Source organism: Dermacentor variabilis, chromosome 7 (assembly GCF_050947875.1).
Source record: "Dermacentor variabilis isolate Ectoservices chromosome 7, ASM5094787v1, whole genome shotgun sequence".
Classification (NCBI taxonomy): Eukaryota; Metazoa; Arthropoda; class Arachnida; order Ixodida; family Ixodidae; genus Dermacentor; species Dermacentor variabilis.
Window position 1 is genome coordinate 57,410,105 of NC_134574.1, and position 23,403 is coordinate 57,433,507.

Here is a 23,403-nt window from a genome sequence, read left to right on the forward strand (position 1 = left end):
TCTGCGAGCTCTGCTGCCATCGATGTTGTCGCGTGAGTAGTCTTAAATTTGATTGTTATAACTTTCGCAGGTATCACGACTGCCGCCGTGGAGCAGTTTGGTAGGACAGATCCATCAGTGTAGATATGCGTAGAGTCATGGTAGTTCTTGGAAAAAAATAGTAGCGTGAGCTTTTAAAGAGCTGCTGATGATAGATAAGCTTTTTTCGCGATGCGAGGTTTTGTGAGGTTGATGTTTGGTTGAGCGAGGAATCGTGGAGGAATCGAAGGTCTCGCAGCCGGAGTGAAACAAGCTGGCAATGATACATCATGTGCGGTAATCGTTTGGCTGAAAGATATGCGTGGTCTGTCGGCTGCAAGAGAGGCTACGTGGTGACGAGGAGTAATGGTTAGATGCCTTATATGGGTCCCGAGCACTTCAATTTCAAGGTGGTTCTTGACAAGGTGGTCTCGCTAGCGATTGCTATCGTAGCCACTGTTGCTGCACTCTGAGGCAGGCCTAGACAGATTGCGTGCGCTTGAGCCTGAAGACATTGTGTTATGCGTAAGTTAGTTTGACCGGCGTTGGTTATTGCTGGCAAGGTGTATCGCAGAAAGCCGAGAAAAAGCACCCTGTACAGTTGTAACATGACACTTGTCGACATTGCCCACGTCTTGCCAGTGAAAAATTTGAACAGGTGGCAGATGCCTGTCAACCGTCTTTTCACGCATGATACGTGAGGGCTCCGTGACAAGTCCCTGCCGATTATGACACTTAGAAACTTGTACGATCGAACACGTGGTATTAATTGGCCATTTAGTATTACGCTGTAGTTTGTCATGGGTTTGCGCGTAAATGGCACTAGTGCGCATTTCTCGGAGGAAATTTCCAGGCCTCGGTTACGCTGCCTCTTCGGGAGCACACTTATATCAGCCAGAGGTCTTTCTGGCTAACAAATTGCGCAACAACAGCTTAGCTAAGTGAATTCGGCCTGGGAAATCAATCTTACGGGCTCTTTCACAATTCTTCTAAACCATTTACAGCTTGCCTGCGCAGAGTAGCAAACTGGAAACGCTAGTTTGCTTCTTAGCGTCTTCAAACTTTCTATGTCTCCATCTGACACATGTAAGGCGCGAGGTTATCTAGTGACCCCCGTTGCCCTGCCATATTATGGAAATTTGGGTCGAGTGGGGTAGCATAGTTCAGATTCTGAAAGGTCACATCTCAGATGAAGCACAGAAATAACTACACTCAGTCGGTTGCTAACTTCTGTGTGTTTTGTCTTGACACTCGTCATCGAGAATGAGAACTGACTTACCATATTTTTGTGAACTGTGCTTTAATAGCGCAAATATTTACATTTATTGGTGCTTAGCCACGACCTGCCGACATAAAGTGTTTAATTGCGTTGCTAGCGCACTTACTGTGCCACATAAGGATGACGTATTCAGATAAAGAGCCATTACTGTACAAATAGTTGTTGCCCTGTAGTTCATAATTGTGAAGTCTGTTGTTTTAGCTGCCGCATAGCATTGAAAGCAACCGTTACCATAATGCCCGTTATTACCAGTAAGAAAAAGCTGTGTGTCTCGTATTTTCTCTCTTTTCTGCTGCAGGGAGTACTGATATTCCATAACATGCACAGCAATTAGTGGAGGGCGATAGGCTCATTTTGTAATATCCGAAGCCTTTGTGTTTTAGCGCCTTTATTCAAAGCTTTAGTTTCTGACGACTGCACACAGTAAAGTCGCCGAGACTGAAGTCGTCTATCCTCTCATAGCCTCGGGAAGCTCCGCACCATCAGGAACGAAAGGAAGACCCTGGGGTGTCCACCCAGCACCTGCTACCTTGGACTCGCTGCATGGAGGTTTAGCCGACTGCCACCGCGACCAACGTGTGTCCTCGGCCACATTCACGTTGCCCGTGCTAGCGAATTCGCGGATGCGCTCGGTCACATGCTCGGGGCATTCCCGCTGGGCAAAGTGACCAGCTCCCTCGTAGTAGACCACCAGCGAATTCGACAACCACTCCTGGTTGTATTTGGCGACGGGCTCGGTAATAAACTCATCTTTCTTGCCCCAAAGCATGAGTGTAGTGACGTTGATTTTGCGGTACGGTATCTTGTTCAACTGGTCACTGTCGTTGTTGAAGGCGCGGTAGTAGTTGATGGTACCGGTCAGTGCTCCTGCGGGAAGAAGAAATGTTAAAATTTAGAGCCCCTCAGAAAGGAACTTTTCATTGCGTGGATCATATGCATACACATGTACATCTACCAGGCAGGATTATACGTATACCATACGTACACCAGGCAGGATATAAGTAAAGGCTGCTCAGCAATCGACCCTATTCACACGATCAATCAGGTGATAGAGAAATGTGCGGAATATAACCAACCCTTATATATAGCTTTCATTGATTACGAAAAAGCGTTTGATTCAGGCGAAACCTCAGCAGTCATGGAGGCATTACGGAATCAGGGTGTAGACGAGCCGTATATAGAAATACTGAAAGATATCTATAGCGGCTCCACAGCCGCTGTAGTCCTCCATAAAGAAAGAAACAAAATCCCAATAAAGAAGGGCGTCAGGCAGCGATGTACGATGTGTCCAATGCTATTCACAGCGTGTTTACAGGAGGTATTCAGGGACCTGGATTGGGAAGAACTGGGAATAAGAGTTAATGGAGAATAGAATGCCTTAGTAATTTGCGATTCGCTCACGATATTGCCTTGCTTAGTAACAGAGGGGACCAATTGCAATGCATGCTCACTGACCTGGAGAGGCAAAGCAGAAAGGTGGGTTTAAAATTAATCTGCAAAACAATAAAGTAATGTTTAACAGTCTCGGAAGAGAACATCAGCTTACAATAGGTAGGAAGGCACTGGAAGTGGTAAGGGAATACGTCTGCTTAGGGAAGGTAGAGTCAGCGGACCCGGATCATGAGGCTCAAATAATCAAGAACATAATAATGGGCTGGGGTGCGTTTGGCAGGTATTCTCAGATCATGAACAGCAGGTTGCCATTATCCCTCAAGAGAAAAGTGTATAACAGCTGTGTCTTACCAGTACTCACCTACGGGGCAGAAACTTGGAGGCTTAAGAAAAGGGTTCTACTTAAATTGAGGACGACGCAATGAGCTATGGAAAGAAGAATTGTGGGTGTAACTTTAAGGGGGATAAAAGACGGCAGATTGGGTGAGGGAATAAACGTGAGTTAATGACATCTTAATTGAAATCAAGAAGAAGAAATGGAGGCCATAGGCAGGGCGTTTCGTGAGGAGCAAAGATAACCGGTGGGCTACGGACTGGATTCCAAGGGAATGGAAGCGTTGCAGTGAGCGGCAGAAAGTTTGGTGGACGGATGAGATTAAGTTGTTTTCAAGGACAACATGGCCAGAATTAGCGCATGACCGGGGTAGTTGGAGAAATATGGGAGAGGCCTTTGCCCTGCAGTGGGCGTAGCCAGGATGATTATTATTATTATTATTATTATTATTACTATCATGATACATATATAAACAAACATTCTCTCCTAATTGCAGCACGGAACTTAATAAGTAGGCTTGCATGACCACGGTTTATTTTAGATGTGTGGAGATGCATATCAACGAAGGTTGAGAGCAATGTTTAGGAGGCAAAAGCGAATGCTAGGCCCAGAAATCAGCCCTCTTGAGCTGTGCCGAAATCAGTGCCGTTAATCAGTGCATTAATCTGCTGTAAGGGTAAGTTGTTCGGTTGGGGTAAAAATGGGGAAATTTTTTCAGCCGACATTTTTCTCTCACGATATCTTGGCGTGTCAGGTTTGGCTGCGTGACGTCACCTATTTCTGAACGTAATTCTACGTTTCACTCTGGATATTTTGAGCCGTGATCACTGACGGAATATTTTTTTCGTTGATTGTGTATTATTTTTTAGTATTGAACTAATATTGAAATTCAGCTCGCGCTTTAGCGGCGGGTCAATTCGATCCGTGAGTCATGAATATTGATTTGGAATCACAGCGTATTCTATTTTATTAGCCAACTTTGCTGTAATCACGTGCCAGTGAGGCTGTATTTCCGAATGTGTATGTTGTTAAGGTATAGAGAACCAGGTATCTAGTTCTAGTCCACTTGTCCTTTGCTTATTTTGTATAAGGCAGAATGGTCGATTGCTTTTTTTCTTTCATTTTCTGCGTGCCTTCTAAATACCCTTGTAATTGAACTACTGCAGTGCGCTCAAATATGTCATCAGTACTTCCTCTAGCGTTTTAACTACGCCACCCATTTCCATCCAGAATTTCCACTTTTGTGTTATAGGTCAATATGCCAATCTGAGACGTGAAAGCTTAATAACTGAGAGGAGGCATACCAGGTTTGGAGTAGGTGTACTTGTGGGCGTATTCCTCCTCCTTCGTGAAGCCCTTGTGTACCATGTCAAAGAAGGCAAAGTCTTTCAGGATCAGGTACTGCTCTGGCACTACAGGGCGTCGGAACGGAAGCTGGTACCTGCGCAAAGACAACGTACATATCTGAGGGGACAAACATGTTGTTGATGCGCGTATTGCGAAGAAACTGTCTCAGTAACACTTCTGCAAATGGATTCCACACTGCGGCCGACGACAATCTGCTAATGGCTAAAAATAAACGACAAAATGAAAATGTTCTTGAAAACTTACGATAATGAAAACTTACGATAAAGATTTGAGGTAGCTCTATAATTTTGTTTTTATCTGTGCGAGAGGAGTTCGCGCCTTTCCAATACAATGCTCTTTTCTTCGAATTTTGTCTGGTTCTAAATATTGTAGCGAGCGATATCTTTCTGTGCACATTTCCTGACTCTTTTATTAGGAGTTGAAGTGTTGATAATAAAAAAAAATATGTTCAGTGAAACATATATTTTTTAAAGACCTTTTAACACAGAGGCTTACAATCATCACTCTCCTTCAGAGCGGCTAGAAGCCTCACCATGACATCCTCATTTGCGTAGGGCTGCGGAAAAGCTGCTTAATGAAGGCCTTGGGATGCATGCTGTTGATGAGCACCATCTTGTCGATCATTTTCTCGTGCAAAGTAGCGAAGCACATGCTGATCATGCCGCCCCAGTCGTGGCCCACGAGCACAACTTCTCGCTTGTGGTCGGGGTCTGAACGTGAGAAAGGAAATGTAGTATTTGCTTAGTATTTTCACAAGTACTCCAGTCATCCACGGCGGGAAAAGCGCGTGGCATAAAAACCAAAAAGCCGTAATCACTCAATTTAGGTAGGAAATATTGTACAAGGCAAACAGGTGGGAAAGGTATGATAAAACACTAATGTTTCCCCTCAGCGGCTCTCAAGAAGCTTGTCTTCGCGACATCGCTCCGTCATTGAATCAAGGATCACAAAAAATGATGAAGGTGCCTGGCAACATCAGTTAGCCATGGTTTCAGACGCATTAAAATGCACTGGGCTAAATTACGCAGGAACGTTCTTTATGATGTATTTATTGCCGCACCACTGTCTCAATTGAGACCCGATGGTGACGACAAAGACGATTTGCTCGAGAGTGCGCGCAGGCTTTGTCAAATAAGAGAGGGCTGCGTTCCCTATTCCCGGGTGCGCCGACAGTGTGCGACAGGACGTTCTCGCGCAATTAAAGTTCCCAGTCTCCACAAACCAAAACTATATATATATATATATATATATATATATATATATATATATATATATATATATATATATATATATATACATGTAAGATCCAATTCCGCTGCCACCGCCACTCGGCTCCTCGTCCGTTCATCTCAAAGTTCATTCTCTTCTGTCTGCGTGCGTCTGTCTATACGTACGCATTTCGCGCTCCTGTAACATTTCTATATATATATATATATATATATATATAAATGTGATGCAAGTGTTTATTCCGATTCGGTGTCGATTAAAGTAAGATAACTGCAGACGCACATAGAAAAGCAAGCACAAACTCCATTTTAATGTTTCGGTCGCGGTGGAACCTTTATCAAAAGTGCCATTGGAAGCACCCTGACTTCGACTTTTACATTTTGTGTGCAAGACTGGAGCATATCCAATAAAAGAAAAAAAGAAGAAACGTACGGCTTCATGAATAAAAACGCGCGAACATTCAGTGGCGTCACTAATATCAAGACCCGCACATTAACGCAAATGAATAGAAGCGTAGTAGCGTCTGAAATCATAAACACAGAATTCAAAAATACAGGTAGCCTATGAAAACAATAAGGAAATATGTGAGAATTTAAAATAATAAGGACCAATATTAGAGAAAGAGGTGGGGAGAATTTCGAACGAAAGCTGCGGGAATATGCATATAGCTTCTTAAACATGCTAGGCGAGAATAAATAACAACTTGTAAATGCATAAAGCAGAGGAAATATATTCATTGCTGCCCCAAACATGTAGGGGCACTTGTAAACAAGTCACTCGGTAGTTGGGTACGCATGACAGCCTGTCTCTGCTTTCAGTAATTCCTCTTGAAAGTGTGCTGAACTTATGTGTTCGAAGTGAGTCGCAAGCTCTCTGTTATAGTACATGTAGAATCCTCATTTTAAAGTAGTGGCCTCTTATTGTTTTGCAAATGGTAGCCATGTGTGTTCACATGTTAGGTTATAAGGAGCTCAGGTGTAGATTGTACATGTGATATGTCATTAATTAGGCGTGGCCTCAAAGGGGTTTCCGTCTGTCCGATATGTTGTGTGCGGAAAATGATGTATTCAAGGAGATATACTAGGTAACAAGGGTTGCATTTGGAATGGGCTTAGATTTTTTAATAATATGAAGACACGTTGCTTTTCTCAATGTTAGTGATACCCATCTTCGCGCAGAATTTGCATCGAAGATTTCCATATTGTGGCAGTTCTTGAAGTTAGCTGAGTTAGTTTTGGAAGACGTGACAACATGTGTGAGGTTTGTGACACCTCTGTAAACAGGCCGCAGAGGTTCAAGGGCAATTTGAAGCATTTGATCGCTCTGTAAGAGTCTGGTATGTTGTTCCTGGAGGAAACGATTTATGTTAGCTGGTAACGCTCAATTCTTCACCATGAGGTTATTCTGCAAATCGGGGGAAGTTGGTTTGCTTTCGAGGAGCGCATGACAACGGGGCCAATTTTTCAATCGCGTCGCTATAAAAAGAGGTAGAATAACGCTGGTGTATTAAGTTGTTACCGCCTTCTTCATAGTTCGATGCAAAGTCCTCTTCTTTAGTGCATATCCGCCTAAAACGCAGAGCTTGGCTGTACGCGCTGGCTGTTTGTAATGTAACAATTGCTGTTTGTAGAAGTGTTGGCGATTATCGCTTGAATTTCTGTGAACTGATGTGATACGTTTGTTTTTGTGCACACTCATGCTAACATCCAAAAAGGTTATTGCGGCAGCCTAACATTAGAGGAAAACGCGATGGTTGGGTGGACTGACTTGAACTGAGAAAAGAACTTCAGAGACTGTTCCTCATCGTGGAACCAGATTAGAAGCGTGTGGTTTGTGAACATTTTGTAAAACGATGAGTATAACGAGCAGATTTAGGAAACCCTGATTCCAGTATTCCTATGAATACGCTGATGTAATTAGCGCATATATTAGTTTCCACTGACATGCCGTTTACATGCACGAAGTGCTTTCAATAAATTCAAAACCATTGAGCTCCAATACGAACTCCCACTAATATATTATGGAATAAAGCGCAGTTGTGATCCAGTTCCCGTTTTATACAGACCGTGGCGGCTGAATTTCGGTTCTTGTTGCCTTCAATTCAATGCGCTTGTTGTGTTCAATTTTGGTGCTCGTATTATATCTCCCAATACAAATATGCCTCATATTAAGAACCGAGTATCTAATTTTTACAAGCGTTGCACTATATTTGATGTTCTGCATACATGAAGAACGATGAGAAAACGACACAGTAGCACACCATGTGCTGTTCTCGTTCTTCATTGTCTTTAAGATCAGGCAAGAAGCACTAGAGCAGTGCACGGGATAACGGCATGATCATTCGTTCTGTCTCGTACATCATTGCAGGTAGGATAATTTCACGTCACAACACATTTCAAAAAGGTGCTGTCATTTTGGTCGGCGTTAATGTTGTTTCCTGTGTAGCGCTTTAAAATTCCGCTTCTTACCACGTCAGCACACTACGGGGCCTCCCTTGTAGACGTTTTCTTAAGCTACCAGAAAATCAGCGTGAATAGCTGGAGGCTACAAGCCGTAACAGAAGACTCTCTTTCGTCATAATTCGTCGGTGCCTCCCGTCGATCTAGTGCGTTCGGAGCCCAGGAATTTCTTCCGCGGCTCTCTCTCTATTGTGAGCAGGTAAGAATGTTTTCAAGGAACAATATGTGGAAACAGTAGCGTAATCCTTTTCAGCGACAGCCTTGAAAGGGTGCATGGAGCTGCAAGTATGGTTACTACACCGCCGACTATGAATGTTATTATCCCTTTTCTTGGGCTCTCGGAGTTTTTATTGTAATGTCTGGAGTCCTGATTCTCTCCGGCTATAATACTACCATAGATTAGGGCTTGTGACGCTAACAGTCGGATCTAGCCTCGCAATGATAGCGCTCTGATATCAAGGTGAGCTACGTGCGCTTTGTATCTGAGAAAACACCCACACCAGTCTCAAATCTATCGTGTTTCTCAGCCACGTTACAGCAAAAAAAAAAACAAATTTCTAGAATGCCCAGTTTCTCCATGGATGTCTATATGAAATACCACTCGCACTATACTGAAGCAGTGTGTGTTCTGTTCCACCTGAGATGTGAAAGAAGAATGTGTGCTGAAGAAAAGTAATGTAGCATTAAAGGCTGCAAGATATCCGAATGACTTCGGTGACTATGCTTCCCTTAACTGTACAGTGAATAATAATTATGACGCGTTTTCGTGTGGCCCTGCAATGTTGCCGGCCTGTTTGTTTCGGAGATATGCCGCATTTTAGTGTCCGCGTTTGCTGCGCTATACTTGGCGAAATGCACGAAGAATTTAGCGTTGCAGAAGCAATACAAGATGGTACTAAAGGTCTCGCAATAAATATGCGGCAATCGGCGTTAACAGCATCCAGAGTGCAAAGAATTTTACCAAGGTTCTTGTCTTACCCATTCATCTCTGCGCGATTATCACAAGCAGATACATTGGCACCCTTTGCATGATAGTGATCACCTACTGATGAGGGTTTTGGGCAGATGCATTAAAGGGACACTAAAGCGAAACAATAAATCAATTTATATTAATGAAGCATTGTTTGAGAACCCTGCAGGCAGTCATTTCAAATTAATAGTTTGATTATTAGATGAAAAAATGAATGTACAAGTATCAGTATTTGAATTTCACGCTGAAACCCAAGCGCCGGTACGTCAGCGTGACGTCAGGGATTCCAAAGTATGTTTTCGCATTTGGGCCGCGTTGGCTGGATAAAGGTTCCCGAAACTTGCCATGTTTAATATTTCGTTCCTTTAGAACACAATGTAGTCAATCTGTACCGATATATATAAATAGCAGGCTCTACAAGATGCCATCAAAATACAAGACGTCACAGCCCCCAGGTGCGGGAACTTATGTAGGCGTCGCCACCCGTATTTCGTTCTTCCGCTTTTTCTGGCTTACCGAACGTCTTATAGTTGTAAGAGTCTTGTTTTTGGTGTTGTAGAACGGTAATTTACTGATGCAGAAGAAATCATGTTTCACTTTAGTGTCCCGTTAAGACAACTGGTATGTACTAGTACACGTTTATTTGTTACACTTTGTTGAACACTTACGGCCCGCTTCATAGCACATGCCTAATGTGTCGCTGAACACTCATTGCAAAAAAAAAATACTACACTTACTCAGTTTGTCCAGAAGTCCTTTTACGTCTCCGATTAGTTTCGGCATGAGATATTCGGCGGTGTCGCTCGGTCGTGTGGTGTCACCGTAACCACGCATGTCCGGGGCCACAACACTGCAGGAAAGGTGCAAATCATGTCAGCAATTTTGGTAAGAAAATGTTCATTCAGATTATCAGCAGTAACGGGGATAATAGAGCAACGTCGACAAAATCTGCGAAGCGTGAAAGTGACAAAGAACGTTTCAGGCTTCAATATTTGCTTTAACTCGTGAGAGGGATGTCCCAGAAAGTTTGATTTCCTACGCAACACCGAGTGTACCAGCGAAATTTCAATTTTCTTTAAATGGCATATGTTACGTTGAACCAATCTAGTTGCTGACCTGACCTACTCCAAGAGGCCAGGTAATAAGTAAATAAAAATCTAACTTTCCAATTAATTACCTTATGAAATATATTGAAATTTACGAATACCAGACGTGTGTGTTCGCAGGGTGAATCCGCATGTAACAAATTCTCAGGATGAAACGAATTTAGAGATAATTATTCCCGACTTTTGTGGAGACACGCATTGACGTTCCGGCTACATTTAGCTTCCATGCAAAAAACGATGTTTTATTAGGATAGTAAGTGGTATTACAGCGCATTCTTGCTGCAAGTTTGACGACGCATATCTCTCAAGTGGCGCTATCCACACAATTATCTTCAAGAGGATATGGCTTGCAATCTCTCCTGCTAGAATTTATAACTTGCAGCATGACGCAAAGCGTAATCAGGTAAAACAGAATTAGTGAATTTTTGGAAAGTCCTTGATTATGTAATTCAACTTTTTCTGCAGGTAATGTGCACCTCATCGACTGGGACCAGCTGCCGATCTAGAATTGTGTAACCTGACAAAGGCAATTTTCAAAAATTCAGTGTGTTGGCTGAAACAGGCAAGAATGTTTATAATAATGTAGGCTGCTAGGGCAGCGATGTGTTAATTTAAGGGAAAAGTAATCCATTTCGCATGCAGCGATCCTGAAAATTTACAATACCTCCTCCATTAACATACTTGCACAGGGATTGCACGTACATTTAGACGTTGCGTAAATGATACATAAGGAACAGCTCTTGGGAAGGACAAGGCCGACCTAAGCTTGAAGAAAGGAAAACGAAACATTCTGTCAATTGTTACTAAACGTTTGCTAAAGCTCTCGTTATCAGGATACTCCTGTATTATCTAAAACACGGGACGGGCCTAGTCATTTTTCATTTGATGGATTATTTTTTTATTTGTCGTGTCTTTCTTTTTCGGGAAAGGAAGGAAAGGCAGAGACGTCGTAAGTACCAGAATTCGTTGCTGAGCTCTGGTATCTGTCTGTTCCAGATGAACTAGAAGTCCAGGAAACCGTGCAAGAACAACAGCATTGTACGGTTTTCAACATCGCAGCCCTTGGTCACATAGTGGAATGTAATGTTCTAAAAAGAGAAGAGAGAAGGCAAAATATACCAACAATGCTCTTAATGGGCATATAGACTAGTTCAAGTATATCTTCGGATACAGTGTCTTGCAATGATCATTCTGGCGTCATTACCCACTCTAAGAAAATATATATTGCTTGCAGGAATTTAAATGTTAAGATTGAACAATATTTAGAAATCGTAAGCGTCAGGCGAAGGTACTTCCACGTTGTTGTTCTGAAGCACCTGACCTCATACCGCCGGACAGCTCTGTGTTAAGCGAAATAACCTAAATAATCTCGACGTTACAAGAGTGGCGATGTTTGATTCTCTGAACTTCTTACGTAACTGAACGATTTTCCTTCCGGATTTCCCTCCCTCTACAAAGATCTGTAAGTCAATGAAGAAAATACCATCTGTTGCAATATCGTAATTGTTGTCTCGGAATATATTTTATCGCTTTCTTGTCGCGGTTATATTTTTTTCTCATATTTATTTGGTTCCATAACATGCATCGCAAGTGACAAGCACTTGCTGTGTGTCAATAGCTTTCTGAACTCTCCCTTGGTGATTATTCCGGCGCGTTAAGTGTTGTACCACAGTTACGAAGAATGTAGCACCAACTTGTCCAGCAGATAACAGTATGAAAGGTTATATTTATTTGTGCGGGCTGTTGGTCGAATATTTCTCTCCGACTCACACCACTTTGTTTGCCTAATTTTCAGTGAAAACTAAGTCCAGAAGGCTAGCATATTTTATCCGAGAAAAACTTTTTACTCTTCATATACGATCCTTGTTCGGAGACGTTTGACCTTCGCTTGCTGATGACGAGCACTCTGTCATGTACCTCTTTGACTCAGAAGTAACAAAACTAAAAAGAATCCGTCACTGATATACGCGCCACCAAACATTACTCAAATCTCAATTCTGGTCATTATCGACACCCAGTGCATTCAATAGGCTTATATTCACCGGCAATGCTCTCAAGGACAGTGTACGTACGTTTGCCGTCAAATATGCGTGCTTTCCGAACTTCTCGCTGTAGAACTCTGCCGGTTCCGTTCTGTTGGCGGGAACGAGAACAGAGGGACCGTGCACAGCGATCTGCATCTTAACGTATCCCTGCATCCAGAGGCCCATAGCGGTTGCTATGGCGAAGAACAGCGCTTGGCCGAAAATGGTGAGTGCCATTTCGATGGCAGTTCTTCAGGTGGCTTTGCTTATAGACACTCTCTGTAACGAAAAAAATAGCGTGCAAATTCACTGGATGTCAAGCTGTACCAAAGACTCGTCTCAATCTCTGATCTGATCGCAGTTATGACGTCCGTGTGTGTGCAAAATACATCTTCGCTGCTTCTTTCTATTAGTTTCATTATTTAAACTTCCGTTGTTCTTGTGCTACGTGCAATACACGCGAGCAGCGAAGAGAGCAACGCCAACAAGGACGCCAAACAGAAATTCAACAGCACGAATTATAACAGCTATTTATAACTAGTGCTAAATTATTACATTTATAATAAAGAATTATAAGCTGTTTAGAAATGCTTACAGCCTGGTTGTCAGCTACTTAAATAATCGTGAACAAAAGCCAGCGCCAGTTCTACTTCACCGATTGCATTTAATTAAGGAATAATACACTGTAAAGAATTGAACCAAACACTTTTGTGTGGGGTCAATACACATTGCTGCTGTAGATTTACCTTCGCCCGTGTAGTCCTTAATTCGATCAGTGAATGAAAGAAGCGCAAGATCAGTAGAGTAGCCTGCATGGTAGCCAAACTGTCTAGTGTAAACAAGGTCAAATTTTGCTAAATAATAAGTTACACGCCTTACAAAACATTTCTTTCAATTTTGCTGAATACGGAAAGCACAGCAATAGGGCGATAGTTAGAAATCCACCCCCTATCGGCATATTTAAGTACAGAAACAATTTCGGCTTTTTCTTAAGTTTATATGGAAATATACCATGTTTAAATACAAGGTTGTTACGCATAAAAATGGGTGAGCAGCGATATTAGTAAAATATTTAGGATGTACTGACTAAAGATCAGCACTCTTTGCCTTTATTTGTTGTATAACATTGTGTATTTTATCCTGAATGCACTAACAAAAAATGATTGCGGTCGTGTCTGGGCTGCTGTTACAGGGCTGCTAGGAAGGCGCTTACTATTAACAGAAATAAATTGTTAAACTCATTTTCAATGTCTAATGGATTGTGGAAAGTAGCCCTAGGGTTGCAAATCTGACTTATTCGCCAGTTCTTGTTCAAAAATGAGTTTAAGAGACTTAGCTGTATAGTAATACTTCCAGCTTCATTATTTTCATTTCGCAGTACCTCCTTTTGCCATCTTTCAGCAATTTGTTTAGCATATTTTGTAGCAAGAATGTCAATTCTGCAATGTGAAGTTAAATGGGCAAGGTTTAGCTTTTGTTCTACATATTGCCTTTCTTCCGCATGCGCACTAGCAAACTGTGTGTGAGGCATTGGTTATGTGGCGCAGGAAACATCTTAGTACACTTAACAAAAGTGTTTGCATCATGGACACATTGCTGTATTACGGATTAAAAAGTCACAAAAGCTAGCTCTGCATTTCATTGCAGCTTTATCGTCGACTAGTCAAATGAGGAGTTTGAATCTATGAATTGAACTTTCGTAAACAAGTACCTATAGAAAGGACGCTGAGCTCGTGGTGATGCAAATCACAAGCGACGAAATATGGGATCGTAACTTGTATTGACAAGTGGCATTAAACGACACTCATCGCAAGATATTTAGTAAGGTAAATCTTGGTCAATTAGCGTATTTTAGCCACCTCTGATGCATCTTGTTGGCAGGGTAAACAGATGCTGATTACAGAAGCCATCAAAACAGTTTGAGTATTCAACCGTAATATGTTTAGCTTCATCCAGAAGGTTCACGTTTATATCCCCGACAGTAAAAACGTTTTTTTCTTTCGCCAGGTATCTTGTGTAGGGTTTCGTATAGCGCAGAGCAGGAGTAAGAGACAGAAGATGATGGTGAGCGATATATGCAAGCTAGGATAGCTATTTCAGCCCCAGATTGCTTAACTTGAAACCGTAAAAGCGCACGAAGACGAGAACGAAGATAGCGGACAGGACGAGGTGATTCTAGAGTTTCAAGATGCACGCAAACCGACTGCCCAGTTATCCACTCTGTTACAGATTGTGTATGTTAGACATCAATTGCAATCCAAATAGATTTAGTGTTGTCAGCGGAGAAGTGGAGGTCGTTTGGGCGTTTTTATCTTATGCAAGATGATACAACGATAGCAGTTCTACAATACCTTTTAAATTGTGGCTGACAGTAATCAGGTGCGTAGTGTTGTAGGAATCAGTTTTTTATTGCGAGATAACAGCCATTTTCCAGACATACAGATGAAGGAAAAGTGGTAGTCATAGGATGCCAGGTAAGCATAAGTGCCATCATAATGATTTTTTAGACTGCGTTCGTTAAAGTGGATAGCCGATAAACCTGTGCTTTCAAAAAAGCGGTGACGAAGTTTTGTTGAGTAATACATATTAAAGTGTTGTGAAGGTTAACTTGCAATAGCTGATTGGCAGAGACTAAATATGTCGTCTGGCTAAATACAGACAGGTCTGTGTCCTTTGCGATGCGCAATACAGGACTGTCAACCGACTCTCTCACCTTGATGCGGCAGTTATCCGTCCACAGAAACATCCAGCCATGTTGCCGCTTTAGCTTCAACGCTTTAGGGAACATCATTTTTTTTCAGCATCAGGTGGTCGTTGACATAAAAAGGGCGAATTTTAGATCCACCAAAGCCGAGGTCATTAGTGTTCAGTCCAGCTTTTCGTGTCTTAGTGACGAAATCTTCATTCTTAGTTCGTGAGCAATAGCTTGCAATGATAGTTTTCTCAGCCTTTGCAAGCTTCCCTGGAACTCGGTCAACGACATCAATATCGCTATCCATGATGAGACATACACCTTTCGTCCCTACAGCTTTTATAATTATATGGGTTATTCTTCAATTCAGCATAATTTAGCCAAGAGTACTGCTCAACTATGAACACGTTTGCTGTCTCGGTTTCATTCTGCGATTGCAGAGCTTGATTAAAAGCTCTCAGGCGCTCATTCTCTGACTTCAATTTCTCGCAAGATAATTCACCGTTTCGTCGTGATGAGTACAAAAAACATGCGGAAATTATTCTCACTCGTTTCACGCATCTGAGCCCAAGATGCTCTCATGAAAATTTTACCTAAGGGATGTCGTATAGGCCAACAGGTGAAGTGTGGAACTCTTGACATATAAACGCCCAAATAAGACGTAAAACATAAAAGCACCAGAACATGGGATATGTAGGCTCGCCACCGCAATTTTTGCCTAAAGACATAGCTGGCGTTATATTTTTGTCAGTGCTCCAAGTGACTGAAATGATGCTCCATGTGAGTGAAATGAGCACAGTAAAATAAATGTATGAATGAAGAAGTACATGGTTTGCAAGAACTGAATATATGATACAGTAAGAGTCGATGACAACTGAAACACCCCAGTTTAGAAAACAATTAGAGCAAAAATAGTTTCGTAACGTGGGGCGCAGGATAGTGTTAGCCATGGCTGTAGAGCACTGTCACGCCACCAAGGAGAGATTGCTTAAATTAACTACAAGCAACGGTGCTTTTGTTGCCGAGAAAAGGACCGAACTGACCGGTGCTGGCAAGGGGCACTTCGGGCGGTGAGTCGCTTTGTCGGCTGGCGTAGTTTATCACATTGTATGGTAAGGAATGTCACATGCACGTGGCTCGCTCAGCAGCGAGGCGATAAAGGGTATAACGTTTCTTCAGCCCGGCTTTACATCATGAAGCCGCTTTCTAAGAAGCTGTGTGCACTATGGTCCTGTTCACGTTGTGCAGTGGGTTGTTCCACCTGCACGCCTTATCACCCTTGCAAATTGAAGAAGGAAGTGCAGCAACGAATGATATATGTCGCCTGCTGCGATTGCTTATGCTTTTCAATAAATTTGCCAATAGCTAAAATGTGGGTATTTTGATTTTTTTAACTTCAATGTATTAGGTCGTTGGAAAACAATAGTGGCACTGGATGCAGTTTTTTTCACAGGTGACGCGTTTCTTGAGAATATCTATACACAAAAAGCAATATACCGCATAAAACTTGCACTTAATTATCTTACGCAAGCTTAAACAATGGTTATAAGCAAAGCGGCCGATATTTATCTCCGCACACCATAAATCAACTAGGGTTTCGACAACTCGAGAGGTTTCAACGGTGCCTGTGTTTCAATAGTATCGAGTGCAGCAGAACCGTGAACACGCGTTCGAGTTCCCTTGTAGGAATTAAAATAGAAGACTTCAAAGTGCTTTAGTCCCTCAAATGTCGAGCAGAAAATTCAGCCAGATTGCAGGAACCTACAATGTGACGTGTAACAAGAAATAGCCAAGAGATAGCAGGTGAAATATTTTGCGCAGTATATATTTAACTGCTTCATGTGCGTAGGTGAAGCAGACTTCGTCGTTTCAAATTTCCTTACACCAATCGGATGTTGTCGCGTTACGTGAAACAGAAACAAATATTAGGATGTGCGGCTACGAAACGGATAGTGAACATGGAAGGAAAAGGGTAGGTAGCTTTGCATATATTAAGTTTATAGCGCCTATTTTTAGCGCAGTGAGTGCGGCCGCTTGATGTGTAGTAGTAGGGATACTAGGAATAGGGAAAGTTGTTACAGGGCTTCGACGGCCGTGCTGCGATTGCGAGATATACTAATTCGTGATGTCATTTACGAGGTGATTCCTAATGAGGCTACCGCTCCGTGTGTCTGCAGATGTGTCCGTGAGGCTTGGTGATTCGCGGATGGCATGGGGATAATGCATTCTAGGGTTTTACGTGCTAAACGCATTATCTGCTTACGATGTACTCCGTAGTGATGGATTCTGAATATTTGGGCAGCCTGTGGTTCTTTAACGTGCACCTAAACCTCAGTATACGGGTGTGTTCGCATTTGTCCCTCATCGCAATGCGGCTGCCGTAGCGGCACACGATACCGTAACCTCGTTCTTAACAGCTCAGCTCCATAAGCACTAAGCAACCACGTCGGGTAGGTATACGGATAAGCAGCGGGTCCCGCGAGAAAGCTAGCGCTTACATTGATGATCATCTATCGTGGTTTCTGCCTGCGTATATCATCTATGTATGTGTGCGTATTCCGCTTATAATAATGACCTATGGAAGGGTTGTTTGGCATGCCAACCAAGCCTAGAGCAAGTGCTGTGGCTTTTGAGCTAACAGTGCAGTCTGTGTAGATTTACCACGTTGAAAACCATGCTGATACTCCGAAAGTAAGTTGTGTTTCTTAAAGAAGCTATTTACGCGGCTAAATATTGTCTTCTCTAATCGCTTGTAGAATACAGGAATTATAGAAATTGGTCTGTTATTATTAGCATCATTAATATCTGCATTTTTGAATATAACAGAAACTTTTGAGATTTTCATGAGATTTCGGAAACAGCCACACTGAAAGGCCATATTAAACACGCAGGCTAGACGAGGAGCACGGAGGTCAATTACGTGCTTAATCGCCTCTACCTGAAATCCATCGACATCGACAGCTTTACTGTTTTAGAGAAAGAAATATGCACACTCTTTCTGCTTCATCTGTAGGTGCGAGAAAGATTGTATCAGTATTATGGTAAGTGATGTGAGTATGGGGGGGGGGAGCAATGCTTCCCCGTGGTTGCACTGCATTAGCAAAGTGCTCACTAAAGTGCTCGGCTAAATGCACACCGGAAAGTTTGTTCCTGCTAATGGTTATTTCCGTTAAAGTATTCTGACCAGCTTTGTGGTTCAGTGCCTGATTGATGGCTTTCCAGACTTGGTTGGGGCGCCGTCGACAGATTTCAGAAAACATGTGGTTGTAGTAGGAGGCCTCTGCCTTTTTCAGCGCGGCAGTTAGTTTGTTTCTGTAAGGGTTAAAGGCCTCAAATTCCTTAATATCGCGTGTGGAAAAAAACTTCTTAAAAAGGCCACTTTCTTTCTTGATCGTTTTCATGTGCGCGCGCCCTAACCCAGGTTTTCTTTTTGTCTGTTAGCTTTGGTGCTTACGTAAGAAAAAGATGTGTTGTAATGACTAGTGAATATAGAGAAGAATTCACGATAGCTCTCATTTGGGTCTAGCTTATCGTAAACAGAAGATCAATCTTCCCGCAGCATACGCGTGCGCAATGAGGTCATATTTTTGCTAGACATACATCTATGCTTACCGAAATCCTGGCAAGTTATTTCATTTTCAGTAGTTTTAGGAAAACCAATAAAGACAGGACAGTGGTCACTTACGCCGCTGCATACCGTGCCAGCTGCGCTCACACCAGTTTCTATGCTGACGATAAACAAGTCTAGTATGGACCGGCAAGTTGTCGTTACGCGTGTTGACGTAGTAATTACGTTATTTAGCCACAAGCGTAAAGTTTGTTAAGGGATTGCCGGGAGGTCAAATTATCATTGAGAAGGTTTATGTTAAAGTCGCCGCCTATTAGACTCTTATACTGATGAAATGTTGAGTAGTGTAACATTTCTTCAATAAATTCGAGGTATACACTGATATCATCAGACGGTGGGCGGTAAAACGCCCACCGTCTGACGTACTGTGCTGCAAATATTGCAATAGCCTGTTGGAATAGGCGAATTGGTGAACTAAATTTGGCGGTAGAGTATGATTGAGAGTATATATATATATATATATATATATATATATATTTGAAGAAAACGAGAGTATGACGCATTTTGAATAACATTATATTGCACTGACGTTTCGGCTGGTCGACCAGCCTTGCGGGGCCAGCGTGATTTCCTCAGCCACAACTATGTATATATATATATATAGACAGATACATACATATATGCGTGAATGCATGCATACATATATACAAAGGTATCCATGACGCGTGGGCGAATTGACGCGTCCGAATGCTCATTCCTCTCAAAGCAGGACTTTTTTGGCTAGCTCTCCTGCAGACATCTGTTCCACGAAAGTTACGTCGTACCAAAGTGCTAGCGTTACGCCTGCCCTCTTCAGGCCAAATCAGCATCGATATTGGACCCATTCGCACTCTTCATAGGATGCGAGTGACAGTGTAGACCGTGACAGCTTGGGCTATTCGTTAGATAGTCGTAAGGGGAAATTGCACAAACTGACGAAGCACAAGAAGGAGAGCGCTGTTTTGTGTGCGCCTTCTTTTCCTTTGGCTTTTTGCGCTTTTCCGCTGCCAGGTATTGTACACGCTTGCTCTCCTTGTCAAAACTACAGGGAGTATAGTTCAGTCATTATATACACAGTTTTATTGAGACTTGTTCTCAATTGTTGAACATGACCACTCACTTGACATCTGAAATGCCTAAAGGAAGAAGAGTAACCGATTACTATTACATTACTTCTTTCTAATCTATTATCAACTGAAGTTACCAGTGCCAGCCCCACCAAGGTAATTGAGGAATTACTCAATAGTAATTGTCCACTTCTGCGTTAGTTTACTCCGTATTCATTATTATTGCACGAATCACGCAATAAAAAGGAGCTGGCATCGCGCTTTCTGTTTGCCCACTGCAGCCCTTGATTAATTGCTTACCTACGTACACTAAAAAATGCATTTAAAGATTCCTTTGGTGGTTGTTTCTATCCGTTGTTGTGAAGTCATCGGAAGCCACAATGAAAGTGTGATGTTGGAGGAAAAGGGAGGAAAACGCCAGAATAACCAGTTGGATCAATGAGGACACTGGGGTGGAACGCGATGGTTTACCGCATACAGAATTCGCACACAATACTGTGGTTACTCAGCGTCTGGATCTTTTAACTATCAAGCACAGGGTATTATTTTTGTTGGACTTTCAGAGGACGATCTATTTTGAGCCCATGAAAAGGAAGAAAGAATGTCCTTTTGTGGTTTAGTAGCATTGACTACCTAAGTGACCATTACTATCCAGAAATACCATTACTAGAAAAATTCATGGGATAACAAGAGTCAATATGAGAAACAAATACTGAGCACCCGGCTTTGGCAGTCTGAAGATGCGCAAATAGGCTGCTAGATTGCCCCTCCCCCCGCCCCCCATCTGCTGCAGCTCCCACTAAATTCCTGCTCTCAACTGAGCGTCCCTTGTTGCAGCCTCTCAGTCCATGAATACTTCGTTTAGCGCAAAACGACAGGCGCAAGAAAGACTACCCCCCTCCCCCCAGGACAAGGCGCTACTCTCAACTGACATCATTTTATTGCGTCACTCCTTTATAGACCGCTCAAACCAGAGGAACATGCGCAGTGAGCACCATGCGGTGGAACCACCAACATGTTCCTCTGGTTTGAACGGTCTATAAAGGAGTGACGCAATAAAATGATGTCAGTTGAGAGTAGCGCCTTGTCCTGGGGGGTGGGGGGGAGGGGTCGTCTTTCTTGTGCCTGTCGTTTTGCGCTAAACAAAGTATTCATGAATTCGCACCAACTAGCCCGCCAACGCATTGAGCCTCTCCCTCCCATAATGTAAATGGTTACACGTAATAAGAAAAGAAAAATGTAATTGAAATGCAGCGAGCGTGGCCACGTAAAGAATGTAATTGGCAAATTGGAAAATTACGGAGAAATCTAATCGATTGCAAGCATCAAATACGTGTTAATCGTTACGTGCTTATATGTACAGCTTATAGTACCACATGAATTGTCTCGTCATTTGACTGCCTCAATTCACATGGCTTAGGCCGCATACACATTGATTCTTTCGTGATAGCTTTAGGTTTACGTTAGAGGAGATAGGTTTCTCCTCTTTGCTTTTAGGAGTTTATTCTCAGTTATGTTTTCTCATTCAGTTGCACTTCACTATGGGTGGCCATATTTTAGCAGTCGGTGGGTAACAATCATTAAATATCGCTCACGCTTGTGCACTGTGTTATAATAGGAAACATGATTTCATAAAAATGACATGTGCCCAGAACTGAACGCGAAAGACCTCACCGAAAACCAGCTGGAATAAACGCAAAACTAATGCATCACTAGCACTCCATACTCTTACCTGCTTGGTGGCTAAGCGGCTATGGCGTTTTGCACTCGGTACGAGGTCCCGTGTTCGATTGCTGGCTGGGGCGTCCGAATTTCGATGAGAGTGAGGGCTAATAACGCTTGTGCACTTGGATTTTGGTGTAACATAAAAAACGCCAATTTGTAAAAATTATTCCGGAGCTATCGGATACGGCTTTTCTCTTAACCGATTGTGCAGATTGGGGATGGACAAACTTGCAATTTACGCAGTCGTAATTGATCTGGTAGGCACATGTACATCTGAAGTGGCCGTCACACTTACCGTGAAATATTTTCTTCACTGGCGTCAAAGGCGAGTCGAGACGACAGGGTAAGACCCCTGTCAATTAGGGCAGTGTTGTACTTAAAGCACAGGCGAAACGACCTTTTATTACGTACCGCTGTGGGCGTTGTCATTGTAATGTGACTAACGTTTCATAATGCGCAGGGCTTGCATAACGCCTAACAAATGTGAAGTCCGGTAAATTAGAGCAACAGCCTTTTGCACTCGCCTTGGCAAATGCACCATATCAAGGGAGGTCAAGTTATCTGATCCTTGACACAATCAGGCCACAAAAGGTGGCTATGTTGCAGCAGCCCTTGTCAGAATGTATTGGCAACGTCATTGTTCTTCAAATACGTGTAGGACTGCACTAGGCGGAATGTTTATCGACTGCTGCCGCCGTGATAAAGTAAAACACTACCCGGCGCTGCAGATGTTTCACACGCGCACACAGAGACGGATGCGCACACGGACACGGATGCGGATTAGCAGTAGCACACACGTGCACATATTCTCGGCGATACAATGGGCGATAAGTTTTAATTTGGGGATGCCGCTATCTGGGATATAGAATGTGTATGCTGGCTTACGAAACAAACGGTTGGCAAAGTGCGCTCTCAAGGGGTTGCGGTACGAAGTGATAGGGATTGTAACTAAGGAAAGGCACGCTAAGTTAAACGGTGCCGATGGCTCATGGTGTAAGATATCTTCTTAGTGGTGCCCACAGAACACGTACAAAAAACATAGAAAAATTTTTACTGAATGTTCTTGAAAATGAATCTGTATGGCACACGGTATACGCAATTTGCGAACGGTCCTGCCCACATGGTAGGAATTCGCATGTTGTGTAAATTTCAAGCATGTTCACATTGGAGGCAACGCCATGGAAAAAATAAAAAATTAGAAATCTTGGGATCATTACTTGGATGCGTATCGGTAGTAAGCGTAGCTTTCGTTATTGTTTGCGGCATTGTTAATGCAGATAATGGCAGATGTTATAGGTATGTAAGGTTAATGACCAAAATGTATCCAAGAGTAGACGCAAATGAAATATTATCTTTCGAGAATAAAATGCTAGCGTCATAAGTACAACGGAGTGTTTGAGCAGACGTAACGTGGTCACGTGAGCATTGCATACTGACGCAAAAGTTTTGATGCATCGTGGCTTGTGTTTCACTGCGACAGAAATGCAGATTTACGGGTGGGCAAGTGCAAGGACTTGGATAAATTTTGTAGACCCGTAGGTTACAGGTACAGTAAAACATTAACGCTACGATTTAGGGGAAGCGTCTCATATTAAGAGAGGAGCAGACGATTACGAGTTACCGTTTTTCGTAGTCACTTTTTCTTTTCAAGTCCTCCGCCGCGTAATCGTGCTAAACTCCGCCTTCCCTCGCTCTGCATCATGATTTTATGTATTCTCGTCTACTTCTGTTTTTTTTTGGAGTCAGCATGCGAAGCCTCCCCAACTTCCACGCTAACCGCCATTCCGTGAATACCCAGCGAAAGCTGTGCAAGCAGCGTGCGATGCAAGTGTTCTGTCACAGCACAGAGTGGGCACGGCATCCCAGTATCCGCAAGCGAGCCGGGCGTTTTGACGGACGGGTGTAGGGGTAAACTAATAAATCTCCATACTACCGCCACTCTAATGAAGGGAATTAACGAAAATTTGAACGGGCTGAGTGTTTGCCACAGTGCAGCGACGTGTTCGCCTAGAGCTTTACCGCGAAATAGAGATGTACTATTGCTGTAAGCAAGTGTAAAACATTTTAAAAGCTCGAAAAGTCGATGTATTCACAGTGACGTTCTTGCCGAAAATATACGCCAGTGGGCAAGCAGA

The 23,403-nt window shown here is 42.8% G+C and overlaps 1 protein-coding gene across 1 annotated transcript; it reads right to left on the reverse strand.

Annotated features, from left to right (window-relative positions):
* Window positions 1-1,667: 1,667 nt before the first annotated feature.
* Window positions 1,668-21,640, reverse strand: LOC142589055 (epoxide hydrolase 4-like). Its single transcript, XM_075700843.1, has 7 exons — window positions 21,564-21,640; window positions 12,226-12,456; window positions 11,111-11,241; window positions 9,785-9,897; window positions 4,924-5,101; window positions 4,328-4,464; window positions 1,668-2,164 (listed from the first exon to the last, which is right to left on the reverse strand). Exons 4-7 carry the CDS (start codon window positions 9,879-9,881, stop codon window positions 1,746-1,748), a joined length of 831 nt encoding a protein of 276 aa, XP_075556958.1. The 5' UTR covers window positions 9,882-9,897; window positions 11,111-11,241; window positions 12,226-12,456; window positions 21,564-21,640; the 3' UTR covers window positions 1,668-1,745.
* Between the last annotated feature and the right edge of the window lie 1,763 nt (window positions 21,641-23,403).